Source organism: Tyto alba, unplaced genomic scaffold (genome assembly GCF_018691265.1).
Source record: "Tyto alba isolate M040663 unplaced genomic scaffold, T.alba_DEE_v4.0 Super-Scaffold_29, whole genome shotgun sequence".
In the NCBI taxonomy this organism is placed as follows: Eukaryota; Metazoa; Chordata; class Aves; order Strigiformes; family Tytonidae; genus Tyto; species Tyto alba.
The window spans coordinates 3,851,606-3,868,331 of NW_024881303.1; the positions used below are offsets into that span (position 1 = coordinate 3,851,606).

The window sequence follows — 16,726 nt, forward strand, 5'->3', positions numbered from 1 at the left end:
TGTGCGTTCCCTGGCTTTGATTTGGGGTGTTGGGGTGAAAGGACACCCCCCCCCAAATCCGGGCAGCTGGACTCACTGAGCGCTCCTGGAAATCCGGGCTGGAAGCAGCCAAAAGCTCTGCTCCGTCCTCCTGGAGCGCTTCCCGCTTCCCTGGCTGCGGGCCAGGGTTAGTAACGCATCTGTCCCAAACCGTATCCATGCCCAAGGAATGCCAGATAACGAGGAGAGAAGTGTCAAACCCCGTAAGCTGGCGAGAGAAATAAATCAGGGACGCATTCGTGGCATTCCCGGCAGGAATCCTGCAGCTGAAGCCTGTTGCGGTGACAGGGATTTGTCGCCGTGGTCCCCGTCCCTTCCATCCCCAGCAGCGTTCAAGCCGCTGCATCCCGGGCATCCTGGAAAGCAGCTCCCACTCGTGCTGAGCCCGGGGATGGTTTGGAAGCCCGGCTGTCCTGGCGAGCGTGATGACGGCGGGGGCCGCATCCGGACAGGCTGCACCCCCCCCCCCTGCCCCCCAGGGCTGCAGTCAGCTGCCCGGCTCCGGCCCTTGGAGGAACCCAGCCACGGAAAACCATTAGAGCTTTGAGCAGGGTTGAGACCAGCTGGACAAAATCCGCAGCCTTCGAGGAGTCCCCCGTGCCAAAAAAAGTGGCTTTTCTGTGAAGCTCAAATACCTCCAGGCCTCGCTGGGGAAATCGGGTACCGTGAGGGGCCGGCAGCCCCTCTGCCTGCTGAGACCCCGGCCAGGATGTCCCTCCCGAAGGGAACAGTGGCATTTGGTGACACCTAAGGAGGTGGCAATGGGCAGAGGGGGCAGGAAAAGGGGGAGGACAGCCTTGCTGCTCCGTGGGATGTTTCGGGGTCTATTGAAAATACGAACTAAGCTGTCCCTGGTGGGGTGGAAATGTGACAGTTATAAAATGTCTTGCTGCTGCAAGATCCAGGGGTGTGATTTGCAAGCTGCTGTGGCTGCTGTCCTGAGAGGTTTAATTAAGACACTTATCTTCTAATATATTTTTTAAGGGGTAAATTGACTTGGGTTTTCAAGGGAGGAGCTGCTAACCCCACAAGTTCCCCACGCCGGCTCCAGCCAGTGCTGCCCCGTGCCTGGGTGAAAGGGACCCCACGGGCCCTGGGGACCCTCTGCCACCTGGAAGGGGCAGCTGCCGGGCTTTTTGCACAGTCTTTAAGATGCTAAAAATTGCTTTTTACCACCCCCTCAGCAAAACTGGTGCCAGTCAGTTAAAAAAAATAGCAGCTGGGAAGAGCCGGAGTCGTGCCCCAGCCTCGGGAGCAGAGTGCTGCTGGCATGGACGTCCCTGCGGGTTTGGGAGCAGCTGGGAACCTCACTGGGAGTGAGGATGAGGATGAGGATGAGGATGAGGATGGGGATGGGAATGAGGATGAAGATAAGGACAGAGATGGGGACCAGGATGGGGATGAGGCATGAGGATGGGGATGGGAATGGGTGTAGGAAATGGGATGGGGACAAAGACAGGGACAGGGACGGGGGATGAGAATGGGAATGGTGACAAGGATGGGGATGGGAATGAGGATGAAGATGAAGATGGGGGCAAGGATGGGGACGGGGACAGGGATATGGGTGGGGATGGGGACGGGGACAGGCTATGCTCACCCATGCCATGTGCTGGGAAAGGAGGTGCTTGAAGGGACTAATCCCTGTAATTGCTTCCGTGTGACTCAGCAGAGCTTTTAGGTGGGGGGGGGGGGTTAGCCCTTCTCACATTTTTTTAACTCATTTTTTTTCTTTAAAAAAAAAAAAAAAAAAACAAAAAACAAAAACCAAACAATAGGCATTTACTTGGCAGCATTTTGTGCAGAAACAGAGGTGCTGAAGTTGGAGGAGGTGGAGGATGCACTGTGGGACGGGGCTGGGGAGGGATTTCAGCCAGATCCAGCAGCCCCCACCACCACGGACACTCACTAAACCAGGACAAACCGCCCAATAGCCGGCAAAACCCCCGCTGTGCTCCTGCCAGATGTGGCTACCAGGGTGGGCCGGCAACCTCCTGCCCTGCCGAAGGCTCGCCTTCACCCCGGGCTCCCAGTGAGGAGGAGGATGGGCAGGCGAATCCCTGTCACGGAGGCTCTTTCAGGCAGGAAATCCCGGCAGCCTCTTCCCCAAGGCCCCGGGATCACTGAGCTGCCTCGGCCGGTGGAGATAAGGGAAGCAGCAGGAAACGTACATCTCTCCCGGGGGGCGACCGGGAAAGGAAATTTGATTCCCAGTGATCAGAACGGGGCTGGGGACTGCAGAGGAGAGCTCGCAGGATGCACCGGGGCCGGCCGGTGCTTTGGGGTGTCAGGCAGGAGCAGGGGTGGTGTTTAGGGTCAGAGCGGGGTTTCAGCCGGCTCCGGCGTGGGCTCGGTCGGCAGCGACCCGTTGCCAGCCAGGTTAGTGGGTCACCATAATAATGCCCTCGGAGCGTTTCTCCTCCTGGCTGTCGGAAAGCAGTCCTGCTCAAGGTCGAGCTATTTGGCAGGAAGGGCAACAAATTAGTGTCTTAAATATCCTTCTGGTTCTGATAGGAAAGGGTTCTCGCAAGGGAGGGGTGGTGCGCATCCGACCCAGCGCTCACACGGTTTTTGGCCTCATATCCTAAGAAAAAGAGATGTCTATGGGGTTACTTCCCTGCCCCCCCACCCTTGATAACTGGAATCTGCTGGATAATTTCAGCCAGATCTGACAGTAGCATCTCTGAGGGTCTATAAAACCAGACAGAAGAAAGAGAGACCCTGCCAGCTTCCCCCTTGCCTGAGAAGGTGGGCACAGCCTTGGCTTTGAGCTCAACCCTCAGGAACCCTCTGAGAATCCACACCGGGTGCCCAGCTAGGGTGAGCCCAGCTTGCCAGCGGCACGAACAACCTCTGCGTTGTGTTGGGAGCAGAGGGGGAATCTCCGCGTGGCCACGGCCCTCCCGTGGGGTGGCTCTGCTTCCCCTCGGGCTATATCGAGGTACCTCATCGGGTGGCTCCATCCATGGGACCGTAGCTCCCTGCTGGGCTCACCACATTCCCCGTGGCTGTTTCCTTTCCCAGGAGCATCCCGCCTGGTGCTGACAGTGAGAAAGCCGTGGCAGTGGGGCAGATTCCCACCAGCGCCGCCCCCAACTCTTGACGTTTTCATTTTCGGGCATGGTTCTCATTTACTTGACTCTCACTTCTTCGAATCCACTTCGCCTCACGACTCACCACCTTCTCGCCCTGCCCCACCGCTCCCACGCGCAGGGACACCCTTCTCCGGTGGGTCTGGACCAGGAGGGACACCAGGACTTGCTCAGGTGCCTCCTCAAGGATGTAAGTGTTGCCCAGGTGGATCTGGAAACCACCAGCCCCGAGCAACAAGAGCACCCACCGGACACCCAGCGAGCCCAAAGCACCCACCAGCACCCAGGGTCTGTGGCCCGGCCACGGCAGCCCACAGGGCCTGGAGGGTGTCCACCCACGCTGCGGACGATTTCCACACGCAGGGTCCGTCCCGCCTGCTCCAGCTGGGACCCAGCACAGATCTTTCTGCTCAGGGCATCAAACGTTCTGGGAGAGAGGTTGTCCTTAAGGAGAGCTGGGAAGACGAGGTGTTAGATCGCAGGTGGGTCCATAATATGGGAAAACATGTCTTTTACAGAAAAAAAAAAAAAAAAAAAAAAAAAAAAAAAAAAGAAGGTTTCTTGGCCCTGGGTGACTCAACCGGAGCAGAAGTGCAGGAGAGCAGCTCGGTGAGTGGAGAGGTGAAATAACTAAGGCACTACTCTAAAAGGTGAGATAGCAAGTGCTGAGTCCTCCCAGCTGGAAAGGTAGCAGAGCTCAGATCACCCAGCACCTCGGGGAGCCGGAGACCCATGGGATGGAAACACTGCTCCTATGTGGAAAAACTTCCCGAGGCATCTGGAACCCCAGCCCAAAGGATCGCCCTAGGTTGTAGAATGTATTTTAAGACACAGAGGTAAAGAAAAGGTTGCTTTTTTTTTTTTAATCTCTGGGGTTCTCCTTTCCTTCCTCTCTCTAAATATTGTTGCAAAGCTGGTTTTGGTACCGCAGCTGCCGGATGAGCTGCCGGCGTGCCGGGAGCTCGCAGGGAGCCCGCGAACGTGCCTGACACTGACTGATTCCTGTGCACCGTTCCTCCAAGATTAGCCACAAGTTCCTTATTTGGTCCGGGCTCCAGCAAACTCCCTGGCAGATGAAATCCCAGCCCAGATTGGTTTGTACTGGAGCTGGGAGAATCCGCTGGGGCAGCAGGGAGGGATAAGGTAAAATCACAGCAAGGATAAAATCAGCCCATGCACTGTTTTTTCTGGAGGAGGGGGAGTCTTGTGTTTTTCCCCGCTGCACAAAACAGAGCAGGCACAGACTGCCTCTCCTCTTCACTCTCGGCAGCAGGTCTGGTCCTGCCCCATCCCCATCCCAGGGCTCCGGTCCCCGCCGCATGCTGGACTGTGCTGATGCAGCTTTGAGACACTTCCCTGGGTGTTTAGCAAGAGTTCTCTGCAGAATTAGGCTTTATTTGCTATATGGATTAGGTGCCCCCGCGATCTGCCCGGCTTCTCCCCAGCTGGGGGTGGGCAGGGAGTCCTGGGGGAGCTGGGACCCCATGCCTTGCCCTGGGAGCACTGTCAATGATGGGGTCCAGGCCCTGGTCACCCCTTGCTCTTCACCCAAACAGCCTTTCCCACAGCTCTAATAAATCCAAGGCTCTCCCCAAAACCTTTCTCTGGCTCATCTCTCCTTGCCTGACCTCCTCAGGCCTCCAGCCCTGACCCCGGGAGCACCCGAACGCTCCGGGGTGACTAATCCCAGCAATTAGCCTCGTTCCCTGCATTTATCGGCTTCCTGCCTTTGTCTGCCCCTGACAGCCTCTCCGAGCAAATATGCTTTTAGCCACATTTTCCTGGCTCCGGCTCTCCCACCAGCCTTTGTCCCATGGACCCTCTCCGAGCTGGGTGAAGAGGTTATTCTCCTCCGACACATGCCCCTTCCGTCTGCTCATCATTTTTGTGGTCATCAAACCGGTGACCAAAATAAAAGCACCCAGCAGCGCTGGGGTCACTCTGGCCCCCGGCAGCGGATGGGCCAGCTCTAACTGGAGGCGATAGGATTTGTTCTTTAAATTGAAGGCTGATGAAAACCCAGGGGCGGTTCATGCTAAAAGGGATTTTAGGGCTGAGCGATCTGGCTAAATGGGGACAGACTGCTCGGGCTAGTCTAAAATTCAATGGGAAATGGTGAAACACATGGGCAGCACATTTGAGAGCTGCCTTTTCCGCCCAGCCCGTTCCTCTGGACAGGCTGAGCATCCACAGGGGAGCTCTGCGGACCCCACGAGTTTCAGAGGGACAAAAGCTCTCACATGGAGGCTTGACCAGACACCCATTCCTAAAGAAACAAGTCAAGCTGCTTTAATATTTTTTTTTTTCTATTTTATTTTTTTTCCCCCTTCAGGATCCATCTAACCTTAAAGTGAGCTTCAAAACATTCCAGGATTTTTCCCTATGGAGGTATGGGGTGCTCTGCAGCAGATCTAACCCTGCCAAGGGCTGTCTCGTTTTGCTTGGGCTTTTGGGGTGCTATCTCCTTGACGAGGGTCCCTTTTCACCCAGGACGTGGGTCCCTTCCCCGCCAGGAACACCACCCCCTCCGCCAGCAGGTCCAACCCTGCCCACCCAAAAGCACCAGGCCCAGACCACCCCCCCACACCCCCCCCAGCCACACACATCGGGGTGCACAGACAGGCGCACACGTACAATCATCAGCCCTACACCCACCCCAACCCTGACATGCACACACCAGGAACCGAAAGCTCACACACACATGCACACACTGCAGGACACCTCCCACTCCCGCTCCTTCCTCCCCTTCCTTCCTTCCTCCCCTTCCTCCCCTTCTCCCCTCCCTCCCTCCCTCCCTCCCTCCCTTCCTCACTTCCCCCTTTCCTCCCTGCCATCCCTTCCCCCCCAGCCCCTCTCCCCCCATTCAGCCCACCCCGCCAGGGCCAATTCCCACCCTCTCTCACCCCCACAACCCCGGGGACACCCCCCAGCCCAGCTCCAGGACCCCCCTCCCATAACACCCCTCCAGCCCCCCTCCAGCGCTCCCCCCACTTCCCCCTCCCTTGCCCACGGAAGCATCTGGAGCAGACACCCCATGACTCGCTCCCGGCTGTGCTGGAAGCACCACTGACCCCAAACCACTTTCCTTGCTCGTTCCGGGCATCCCCGCCGTTGGACCAAACCCTGCCCCGGGCTTTCAGGGCTTGTGCAATTGGGGAAAAGCTGCTCCACCGGCCCCTCCTTGCCCAACACCTTCCCACCCCGGGGCTGCTTCCCTTCTCCCCCGTCTTTTCCTCCCTTTGGCAAACCTGGCAGGATCCGGCGATGCCAGCAGCTCCCCAAAACACGGCAGGAGGAGGAGGAGGAGGAGGAGGAGGAGGAGGAGGTGGCCGCAGCACCCGGACCCGCTGCCCGCCACCGCCCGCAGCTTTCAGCACATTTCCCGGCTGGCCAGGGCTATTTTCTCCTCCGGGGTGAGCAGCGCTGCAATAACACAGCTGGAAACGATCACCGGGGTTTCTCCCGCCTGGGTCACCCGATGACTCAGGGCAGGTCTGTGCTCCTGGCTCGGAGGGACCGTGAACCCAAGCAGCCCCCCAAAACCCCCCCCTCTCTCGGGGACACCGTCACGGTGAGGACAAGGGGGACACGGGGAGCTGCCCTGCCAGGTGCTGGGTGCTGCCGTTTTTTGCCTCCACCTGCCAATTTAAATCAGGGCGTTTGGGCACGTTTAAGATGCTCGGTGCATCTTCCCAGCAAAGAAAACCCACCGTCCTAGGAGGAAAAACACCGGGGGATCACCAGTTTGGGTGCTCCCCAAGCCCTGACCCCCCTGGGTGCGGTGTCTCCCCAACCTGTCATTGCAGCATTTGGGCCATGAGAGCACCCACCTGCCCACGCCGGTGAGCTCTGAATCCCCAAATCCCGCCGCCTGGAAAGGCTGAAAGCCCAGTGGGTTTTTAGTCTGGGGAAACCAGATCTGGGGAAGACGTGGGAACAGTCAGGAAAGGACAGAGGGGAGATGGAGGCGATGCTCTGCTCCTGTCCCCTGGGGGACCGAGGTCCCCGGGAATGGGAGCAGAGCTGGTACGGGGTGAGGAACCACCAACCAGCAACCATCCAGCGCTCCCAGGCAGGGAGGAGGTTGGATTTTCTCCGCAGAACCCTCCCAGCTTTGTTTGTTCAACATGCGACTATCCAGCAAGAGCTGCCAAAGCCGCCGTTCCCAGCCGGCCGCATCCCTCCGTCCCGCTCCCCAGCCCGGCGTCGCCTGCCAAAACCCTCCCCATCTAACAGGGTCTAAATTAGGTTATTCAGACACTGCTACAAACACTTCCAAAGTGAGTGCTGAACTGGAGGAAGGCGAGAAAATCGCTGTAACGGCTGCCCCGAGCCATGCTGCTGACAAAGAGCAGACGGACACGGCTTCTCCGGGCAGAAGCAGCTCTTTGGGAAAAGCCAGGCTTGGCAAGAACATGGCACAACGGTGGAGCAGGGACCCGCTCGCCGGCCCTCGCCACCACCCAGCTGGCAAGGAGAAACCATATGGGGTCAGCAAGAGTTTTGGGAAAAAAAAAAAAAAACAAAAACCCCCCAAATTCCTTGTGGATGCTTCAAGTTTTTCCAGCTCCTCATTTGCCTTCTGGGTTTTGTGGCGTGCTGGTTTTTCTTCCGCTTTGGGTTGTTTTTATTTGATTTCCCTCCACCCCCCCCCCCCCCCCCCCCCAGGAATGTGACCGGCGTGAAGAGGGTCATGGCGGAAGCATGACGAACAGGAGAGATTCGTCATAAGCGGTGATGAGACTTTCTCAAAATCGTTTCCCCCCCCGCCTCAAATAGCTGCAATTTATGCAAATGAACAAAAAGAAGAGCTAAACGGGGACTCAATACATCTGGCTGCCCACACTGGTTTCTCTCCCAGGAGAAATGAAGGAGGGAAATGAGTCTGTGGTTTCGCTCCCAGCTCCACACCTACCCCGGCCCCGAGCCTGGTTCAACGGTGTTGGGGGCTGGACCCCCTTCCACAGAGAAGGACGGTCACCGTGGCCGACTGTGCTCAGTGTCAGACCTTCCACCAGTGAGGGGAAGGAGCTGGGACTGGGCGAAAAGCATCCCCCTGCCCAGCTGCTCTGCCACCCCCAGCCACGGCCGCACTGGGTGGCTGCCTCCCGCACCTGCACCCAGCGCCTCAGAGGCACGGCCAGACGGGGAAATAGTCCCAAAAAAACCTTCTCCATCCCAGGCTTTCCCCATCACCCTGGTACTGAGCAGTGGGGGGGACGGGAACAGCAGTGTCCCTGAGTCCTTCGGGGTTTCCAGCCAGCTGGTGCGTCCCAGGGCAGCACTTGCTTCCTAAAAGGGCTGGATTTTGTCATGGTTCCTCCTCCTCTCCCCAAGCAACCCATTGCTGCTGAATTTGGCTTTCTGGCTTTCTCCGGCAGGCTGGTGTCTGTGGAAGGGCTTCCCGGTGGCGATGGGGAAGCCCAGCACTTTGGTTTCTTCTCCATCAGAGCGGACCGGCGGCGACGTGCCCTTCGCGGGAGCGTGAGGTGTCACCACTCGGCTGGCAGCACGTCCCCGGGACTCGCCGTGCCCGGGTGATGGGGAACAGCATCCCCTTAACGCCCTCAGAGCAGGAAGGAAAGCAAAGCCCAGGCGTTTTACTTGGTGAGGCAGCTCCCCGGGGTGGGATTTTCGGTTCCAGGTGGCAGGTTCCTGCTCTGAGCAAGAAGAAAAAGGAGTGAGGATGCTCTGCCCATGTGCAAGCCGCAGTGTGGGGCGAGGACCATCCTCCGCGGCGTTTTGCAGCGTTGCAACAGGGCTGGCACCGACTGCTCGGTGTCACTGTCTTCCCAGCCCCATGGGAGCTGATAAATCAGCTGTCTGGAGCTGCTGGGCTCTCCTTCCCAATCTTCATCCTGGGGAAAACCTGAGCTATCCCACCCCCTCTTCCCCCTGCTCCGTTCTGCCAGGATCGCCCCAAAAGGAGGATCCCAGGCCTGGAAAGTGGAGTACACTCACCGGGGCGCTGTCAAGACCCCCCCAGAACCCCTCCAGCTTGTCATCCACGAGGAGCTGACAACAGTCAGCAGGGTCAGGGTGCTGGGCCTGCCAAAAAAAAGCAGTGGGTGCGTTTTCGAGGTGCTGGCTGGGAGGATATCGCTCCGATTGCTTCCCTGGCCAGGCTGAATTTCTTCTCCCCCGGAGCCCCAAGCAGGAACCAGGCGCTGGGTTCGCGTTCAGCCCTAGCGAGGGCAGCACTTCAACGCCGCATGTGTTCAAGCGCCGAGCTGCAACGGGTTTTATTTTGTTTTCTCCCAGAGCTGGGGCTCTCACCGGCACAGAGCACCAGCCACAAACAGTCCCTGCCCTCTCCGCCGGAGAAGTCACCAGCTCCCTTCCTGCAGCATGAGAAATACAGCCCATCACTAAAACATGCCAGGGTTGATGTCTGGCCCCTTAGACCTCCTTTCCCACTCCTCCTGTCATCTTGATACTTTCCTGTGCTTTGTGTGCACTCATCTAGAGTAGCAAAAAGGGGCAATGAATGCAGGCAACCATGGTTTCATGCTTATTCATCATCACATGTATCCTGCATGCTGCGGTATGCGTTATGCAGTGGCGTTTCTGTGGCTTGCGAGGCCACTTCTTTTACTGGAAGAAGCTCTGGGGGCTTCTCCCAGAGTTGGTTTCTGGGATAGTAAAGCCCTGACACAGGCACGGAGGGGCTGGGAGCCCTGTGATGGGGGGGGGGGGGGGGGGGGGGGGGGGGGGGGGGGGGGGCTCAGCAGAGGTACCACCGCAGGCGAGATGGGGTGCAGGTAGGAGCGGTGCTGGGCCAGGTTGAAGGTTCAAGTGCAGCACATCTCCTGAGCCGTCCGGAGGCCCGGGCACCCCGAGGAGTGAGGGCATGCAGCACGCCGTTCCCCGAAGGAACACGAGGTGCTGGGTGAAATGCCCCTGGGGTGACCCTGTTCTCTGCCATCCCTACCCCAGTGCAGCAGCTGGGCTTGGCCTCAGCCCTTGACCCTGTAACCCCCCACTCAGGGCTCACCCCCAACCCCTTTACCTGTACCCCTCCCCCCCCCCCCCCCCCCCCGACTTAGCCCCAACTCCCTTTACCTGTAACTATCCCCAGGGCTCAGCCCTGGCCCCTTAATCGGGTACTCTTGTACCCTCCCCCAAAGGGCTCAGCTCCAGCTCCCTACCCTGGAACCCCCCCACCAGGGACACAACCATGCCTCCCTTATCCATACCCTGTCCTCTACCCCATCACCCACCCACCGAGGAACTCCGACGTGCCCCCCTTACCCCTAAACCCCTCAGGGACTCAGCCCCCCATCCTCCACCCTGTACGCCCTCCCCCCCCCCCCCCCCCGCCCCTCCTCCAAGACGCTCAGCCTTGCCCCCTTACCTGAAACCGCTCCAAGGGGCTCAGCTCCAGCTCCCTACCTCATAACCCCCCCCCCCCCCCGGGGACTCAGCTCTGAGCCCCTTACCTCTAAACCCCGAGGGGCTCAGCTGTGTCCCCCTTACCCCCACCCCCCAGGGACTCTGTCCCCGCCCTCAACCCCATAACCCAGGGTCCCACCCCCCGCCTCCCGGGACGCAGCCCCGCTCTCCTTCCCATCCCTCCTCCCGCGGGGGGGGGGTGGTGGGGTGTCACCCCCACCCACCCCCCCGCAGCCGTAGGTCTCCCGGGGGACCGACACGTCCCCCCCCCCCTCCACCCCGCAGACACCCTCCGACGGTTCGGGGAGGGCCGGGCGGCGGGAAGGGGCGGCCCCGGGGGCTGTGCCCCGCCGTACCGCACCGCCTCTCCCTCCCTCTCTCCTCCTCCTCCTCCTCCTCCTCCTCCTCCTCCTTCCCCCCCCTCTTCCCCCCCCCCCCCCCCCCCCCCCCCTCCGCGCCGGCCGGGGCCACCCGCCCCGCCGGGCCAGTCGCCGCCGGCAGCCGCGGCGCAGCCCGCTGCGGTTCGGGACATCCCATCCCGGTTGGGTCCATCCCGATCCGGGATAGCCCGATGGAGACGGAAGGTTACCGGTGCCGTAACAGCCGGTACATCGAGAGCGGGCAGTCGGCGGTGCCCGGCTCGGTGTTATTCGCCGCCGGGCTCTTGGGCAACGTGTTGGCGTTACTGCTGTTGGGTCAGCACCGACGGCGATCCCGGGCCACCGGTGGTCGCCCGCCTCGGGTTTCTGCTTTCTACGTGCTGGTGAGCGGGCTGGCAGTCACGGATCTGCTGGGCAAGTGCCTTCTGAGCCCCATCGTCCTGGCCGCTTACGCCTACAACCGCAGCCTCAGCGAACTGGGACCGGGCGGGCGTACCGAGGGCGAGCCGGGGGTCCTGTGCCAGCTCTTCGCCTTCCTCATGGCCTTCTTCGGGCTAGCCCCCACCCTGCTGCTGCTAGCCATGGCGCTGGAGTGTTGGCTCTCGCTGGGGCATCCCTACTTCTACCGACGGCATCTCACCCGGCGGCTGGGGGCTACGTTGGGGCCGGCGGCGGCGGGGCTCTGCGCCCTTTTTTGCGCCCTGCCGCTGCTGGGTTTCGGGGTGCCCATGCAGTATTGCCCGGGGACGTGGTGTTTCATCCGCATGGCCGGTGGCGGGCCTCGTCAGCTCGGTTTCCCCGTCCTCTACGCCAGCTTGATGGGCCTGCTGGTGTTGGCCATCGGCGCCTGCAACGTGAGCAGCATGCGGCACCTCTACGACATGGCTCGGCGGCAGCCCCGCCGCGGGACCCCCCCCGCCGCCGCCCCGCGCATGGAGGAACTCGACCACCTCATCCTGCTGGGGCTCATGACCGTCCTCTTCACCATCTGCTCCCTCCCGCTCATCGTGAGTAATCCCGCTGGCCCCCTCCCTCGGAACAGCACCCCCCCCATACCACCCGGGGTGCTCGGGTGGTTGCTTTGCCCCCCCCCGCCCCCCCCCCCCCCCCTCAGATACCCACCACCCCATCCCCGGGGCTCCGTCCTTGCATTAAACCCCCTGGAATATAACGCCCCCCCCCCCCCCCCCCCGTCCCTGCCACCTCCTCCCAAGGAGGCTGGATTGCTGCTTTGGCCTCGGAATAGTCCCTCACCCTGTCCACGGGGGGTTGGGTCATCACCTAAAACCCCTTGGAATAACCCCCCCCCCATCAGTTTTGGGCGGGGGGGGGTGTGGGGAGGTGGGCAGGTTCTTTTGGAATAAACCCTGGCACCACCACCTGCTCCTGGGGGCATTACACTGCTCCCCTTCTGAATATTCCCCCAAGCCTGTCCGCAGGGGTCATTGCCTAAACCCCCTTGGCATACCCCCCCCCCCCATCACCACCACTCAGTCCCGGGGGGGGGGGCAATTAATTTCTTTGGCTCCTTGGAATAAACTCTGGCACCACTGCCCACTCCCGCAGTTGTTGGGGCAGGGGGGGGGCTCATTGCTTTAGTCCCTTTGTCCTCAAGGGTCAGGTTATTGCTTTAAACCCCTTAGAATAAACCTCCCTCCCCATTCTGGGGGTTGCCCCCTCCCCTTTAAATACCCACCACCAGCACCATGTCCCCAGGAGTTAATTTATTGCTCTAACCCCCCTTGGAATAACCCTTCATCACCACCACTCTGTGCCAGAGGTGTTGGGTAATTACTTTGGGCCCCCCCCGAGTGTCCCCCACCCTGTCCCAAGGGTCTGGTTGTTGCTTTAAACCCCATGAAATAAACCCCAGCACCACCACCCCGTACCAGGGGGGGGGATGTTAATTCATTGCTTTAATCCTGCTGGAATAACCACACCACCCTGACCCTGTCCTGGGGGGTTGGTTCATTGCTTAAACCTCCTTGGAATACCCATGTCCGTGCCCCCCCCTACTCATCACCACCACCCTGTCCTGGGGAGGGTCAGGTCATTGTGTTGCCCCCCGCCCCCCGGACAGAATACCCACCACCAGCACCATGTTCCCAGAGATTAGTTCATTGCTTTAACCCCCATGGAATAACCCCCCCATCACCCCCACTCTGTCCCAGAGGTGACAGGGGGGGTTGAGTAATTGCTTTGGCCCCCTCTCAGTGTCCTCCACCCCATCCCAGGGGTCCGGTTGATGCTTTAATCCCGTTGGAATACCCCCCCACATCCCCCCGCCCCGTCGCCACCACCCCATTCCTCTAGGGTTGCCTCAGAGGTGTTGAAAAGGTGTTGGGGGGGGTCAGTTCATTGCTTTAGCTGCTTGAAATTACTCTCCCCCCCCCCCCGTGTTTATTCCTAGGGAGGTTGGTTCATAGGGTTAGACCCTTCAATAACTGCCCCCATTCCCCCCCCAAATCCTGGAGGTACCAAGTAGATCTAGACCCCTTTGAACCACCCTGGATTTTCCGAACTGGGGGAAATACTCCCTGAAATCCTCCTCCTTCTTCCCCAGCGATGGGGGGTCCCGCTGGTAGGGGTGGGGGTGGGAGACCCCCAGCATGACAGAGCCCTTGGTGTGTGTGTGTGTGTGTGTGTTCCCCCCCCCCGCCCCGCAGTGGCCCCAATGTCCTGCAGCACAGTAAGCAGAGCTGGTGGGGCAGCCGGGGCTATCCCAAAATCAGGGTGGGGGGCGTGCAGGTGCTGCCACCACCCTAAATGACAACTTCCACCTCCTTGTCCCCTCTGTCACACTCTGGAGCCGTATCGTGACACGCCGGCCAACAGCAACCCCGGCACGACTGGGCTCATACTGGTTTTGTAATAACCCCAGCAAAAACTCTGTGGTTCTCAAACAAAGAGGGCTTCAGGCTGGACCTGGAGGTGGAGGAAGGACCTTGACCCACCAAGGGCTGCGCTCCAGCCAAATTATCCATCGGGTGCCTGGTCCCATACCCATCGCAGGGCAGGGGGGGCAAGACAAGTGGGGTGCCCCAGCCTCAGGGGAAAGAGCAGCACCCACTGCTGCAGCCTGAGGAGGTTGGATGCTCCTTTACTCCACGAAACAGCCCCGGTCACCGGGGCCACCTCTTCAGCTCTGACCTCCCGGCCCTGATGGGGACACGGTGCCCCCACGCCACGACCATCCGTGACCCAGCCCAAACTCCCAGCTTCGGGGTCTTCAACCCATAAAACATGCTGATTCAATGCAGCAGGACACTGAGGGGTTAAAACTTCTTTTGCTGCCCCCACGGGCATTTTCGGCTCCCTGTAGTGGGGTCTTTCTTCATTTTTCCTTATTTCTTTGGGGTTTTTTGACAGATCCGGGCATACATGGGGGCCTTTGCCACGGACTTCAACGAGAACGCTGACCTCAGCGCCTTGCGGTTTCTCTCCGTCAACTCCATCGTGGACCCCTGGGTCTTCATCATCTTCCGCACCTCCGTCTTCCGCATGTTCGTCCGCAGGGTTTGCAGGAGGCTGAATTCCCGCAAACCCAGCCTGAAAGGGCCCGGCCCGGAGGGGGACGGCCAGTTCTGTCCCCTGGGCTGGCGCAGGACAGACACCCCGCAGCTCGGCTTCCCCTGAGCTCGCCGCTCTTGCAGAAACCGGCGGCTGCTGGTGAGGATGAGGAGCGAGCCTTCGGCCCTGCGCTCCCCCCCCCCCCCCCCCCCCCCCAACCTCGGAGCATCCCGGGGCAGGACGGGGCTGTCGCAGGCGGGGACGGCGTCCGGCTCGCAGCGAGGGGTGGGTGTGAAAGCGTTTCTGCCCCCTCCCTGGGCTGCGTTTCACCTCAGAGAGGAACCGAAGGGGGGGATCCCGGGTACCTGTGAATATTTCCGAGCAGCAGCACTTTGTGGAGGGTTTGGGGAGCGCCCGGCTCCAGGAAAGCAGGAGGGTTCTGGCGTGTGGCTTCAGGGCAGCGGGGACAGACAGGGAGGAAGGGCGGGGGGGGGGGGGTGTGTGCGTCCCCATCAAATAAAAGTGGTTCAGAGCCCTGCTCCATCGCCTTGTCCTGTGCGTGAGCCCCTTCCGCACCAAGAGGGGATATCCGAGGGGGTTTGGGGTGTCCCCGGCCTGAGTGAGGTGGATGTGAGGGAGCCTTTGGGGATGTGGAGACTCAGAAACTTGAGCAGCAGCTCATGGCTGCGCTGAGGAGCTGGAGGGCAAGGAGGGGGTCCCTCCCTGGGACACCCATCGTCCCTCCTCGGGATGCCCATCGTCCCTCCCTTAACCCCATATCCCCTGAGTGGGGCTGTGGTTTCTCCGCCGTGGCTTGCTCTTCACTCGAAAATTGATTCCTCCAAGCGCTAATGTTACATTTGTGTTACTCAGATGGCTACCTGTCCTGCTGTAATTATTTTAATTCAGTATTTATGATGGTCCTGAGCTCTAATAAGAGCAATAATTGAGAGAAAGCAGAGCCTGGGTTGTATAACCTCACGGCACAAACATGCAAGCGAACGATCATTTTAATGAAAGACCCATTTCCCCTCAACCACACGTATTAACTGGATTTAATATCTGCCTCAAGTGACCGTTTAGGCCAAAAAAAATATGATAACCAAAGTCCCATCTGCTTAGTGTCCATGGAGGAGACAGGGTAAATGCTTTTCTCCCTCTGTTTAGCTAAGCCTTGCAAGGTGTAGTTGTGTTCCTGCCAGTTCTCACGCAATATTTACCCTTGATGTCAAATGGAGTCTGTTTTGAAGGAAGAAACTCATGCAAATCTATCCTGGGGCTTTTTGGAGGGGATCTGGTTGGGTTGGCTCTGACTGTTTGGCCAGCCAGGCTTTCCTGGCTGGAGAAAAGGGATGTACTGGGGGGATCTGTGAGCTCCCTGCTTGGTGCCTCTTATCGTGGTTTTCTAAGGCGAAAGAAATGAAATGAGGGTTGGTCCACGTACCGGTTTCATGTTACTGGCGTGTTATTGACTTGGAGATGGCTCACGTGGGACTGCAGAGCCAACAGCCCCGAGTCTGCGTCGTGCCTTTCACTGGGCCTGTTTCGCCGTGGTGGGATGAAGGCCAGGTGAGATAATGGCTCTGCAAAATCTTGCTGTTGTCCCCCCTCCCTGGCTGGGGTCTCCTCCACCATACGGATCCACGCACCGCTCGGGACAGACGGACGGGGCACGGCCAGGCTGGGAGCGGGCAGCAACGTGAGCTGTGGGTGCTCGGTGTGTGCCCAGGATGGGACAGGCCATCATCTGCCCATGACCCCAGTGAGAATTCCCTTCTGAAGAGCCTCCCAGGAGAGGTCCCTGCCCCAGCATATGTGTATTCAGAGCCCAGGGCAACCACGTTCCTTGGAAAGCAGCAATTAAATTAAAAAAACCGCACAGTTTATTTATTAAGGTGCATGAATACAGACTCCGTCCGAGCCCTGAGATGATGCACACACCACGGTGCCTGACCCATCTGCGAGTTTATCATCAGAGGAAAGAAATCATGGAGTCACCGAGCACAGCGAGGGCTTCCAGGCTGCGGGGGTGACCCCCCCTGTCCCCGCATCGTCCCCCGTTCCCCGGCTGAGCCCGTGCACACCCCAGCAACCTACACACGCTCATCTGGTTTTGGTAGAGCTTTTAATTGGGGTTCTGCCCTTGCTGGTGTCCTATCTGCTCTGGGAGCAGACCTGGAGTCTCCAGCCGGCCACCGCTGCCTCCGGGCGAGCCAAGCTCCGGCTCCGGCCAACAAGGTTTGCGCTCGCGGCTGAAGGCCCAGCTGCCCTCCGAGAGGATAAATCACTCCTCGGAGTGTTTCTGGGGCCTGGGAC

General features: G+C 59.6%; 2 protein-coding genes across 2 annotated transcripts; one reads left to right on the forward strand and one right to left on the reverse strand.

Moving 5' to 3' along the window:
• Positions 1–3,144: 3,144 nt before the first annotated feature.
• LOC116961015 (proline-rich protein 12-like) lies at positions 3,145–9,054 on the reverse strand. Its single transcript, XM_042799003.1, has 5 exons — positions 8,333–9,054; positions 6,959–7,047; positions 6,135–6,551; positions 3,444–3,555; positions 3,145–3,339 (listed from the first exon to the last, which is right to left on the reverse strand). Exons 1-5 carry the CDS (start codon positions 8,573–8,575, stop codon positions 3,145–3,147), a joined length of 1,056 nt encoding a protein of 351 aa, XP_042654937.1. The 5' UTR covers positions 8,576–9,054.
• Positions 9,055–10,977: 1,923 nt separating this feature from the next.
• PTGDR (prostaglandin D2 receptor) lies at positions 10,978–14,948 on the forward strand. Its single transcript, XM_042799306.1, has 2 exons — positions 10,978–11,907; positions 14,270–14,948. The coding sequence occupies exons 1-2, from the start codon at positions 11,092–11,094 to the stop codon at positions 14,534–14,536; spliced, it is 1,083 nt and encodes a 360-aa protein (XP_042655240.1). The 5' UTR covers positions 10,978–11,091; the 3' UTR covers positions 14,537–14,948.
• Positions 14,949–16,726: the final 1,778 nt, after the last annotated feature.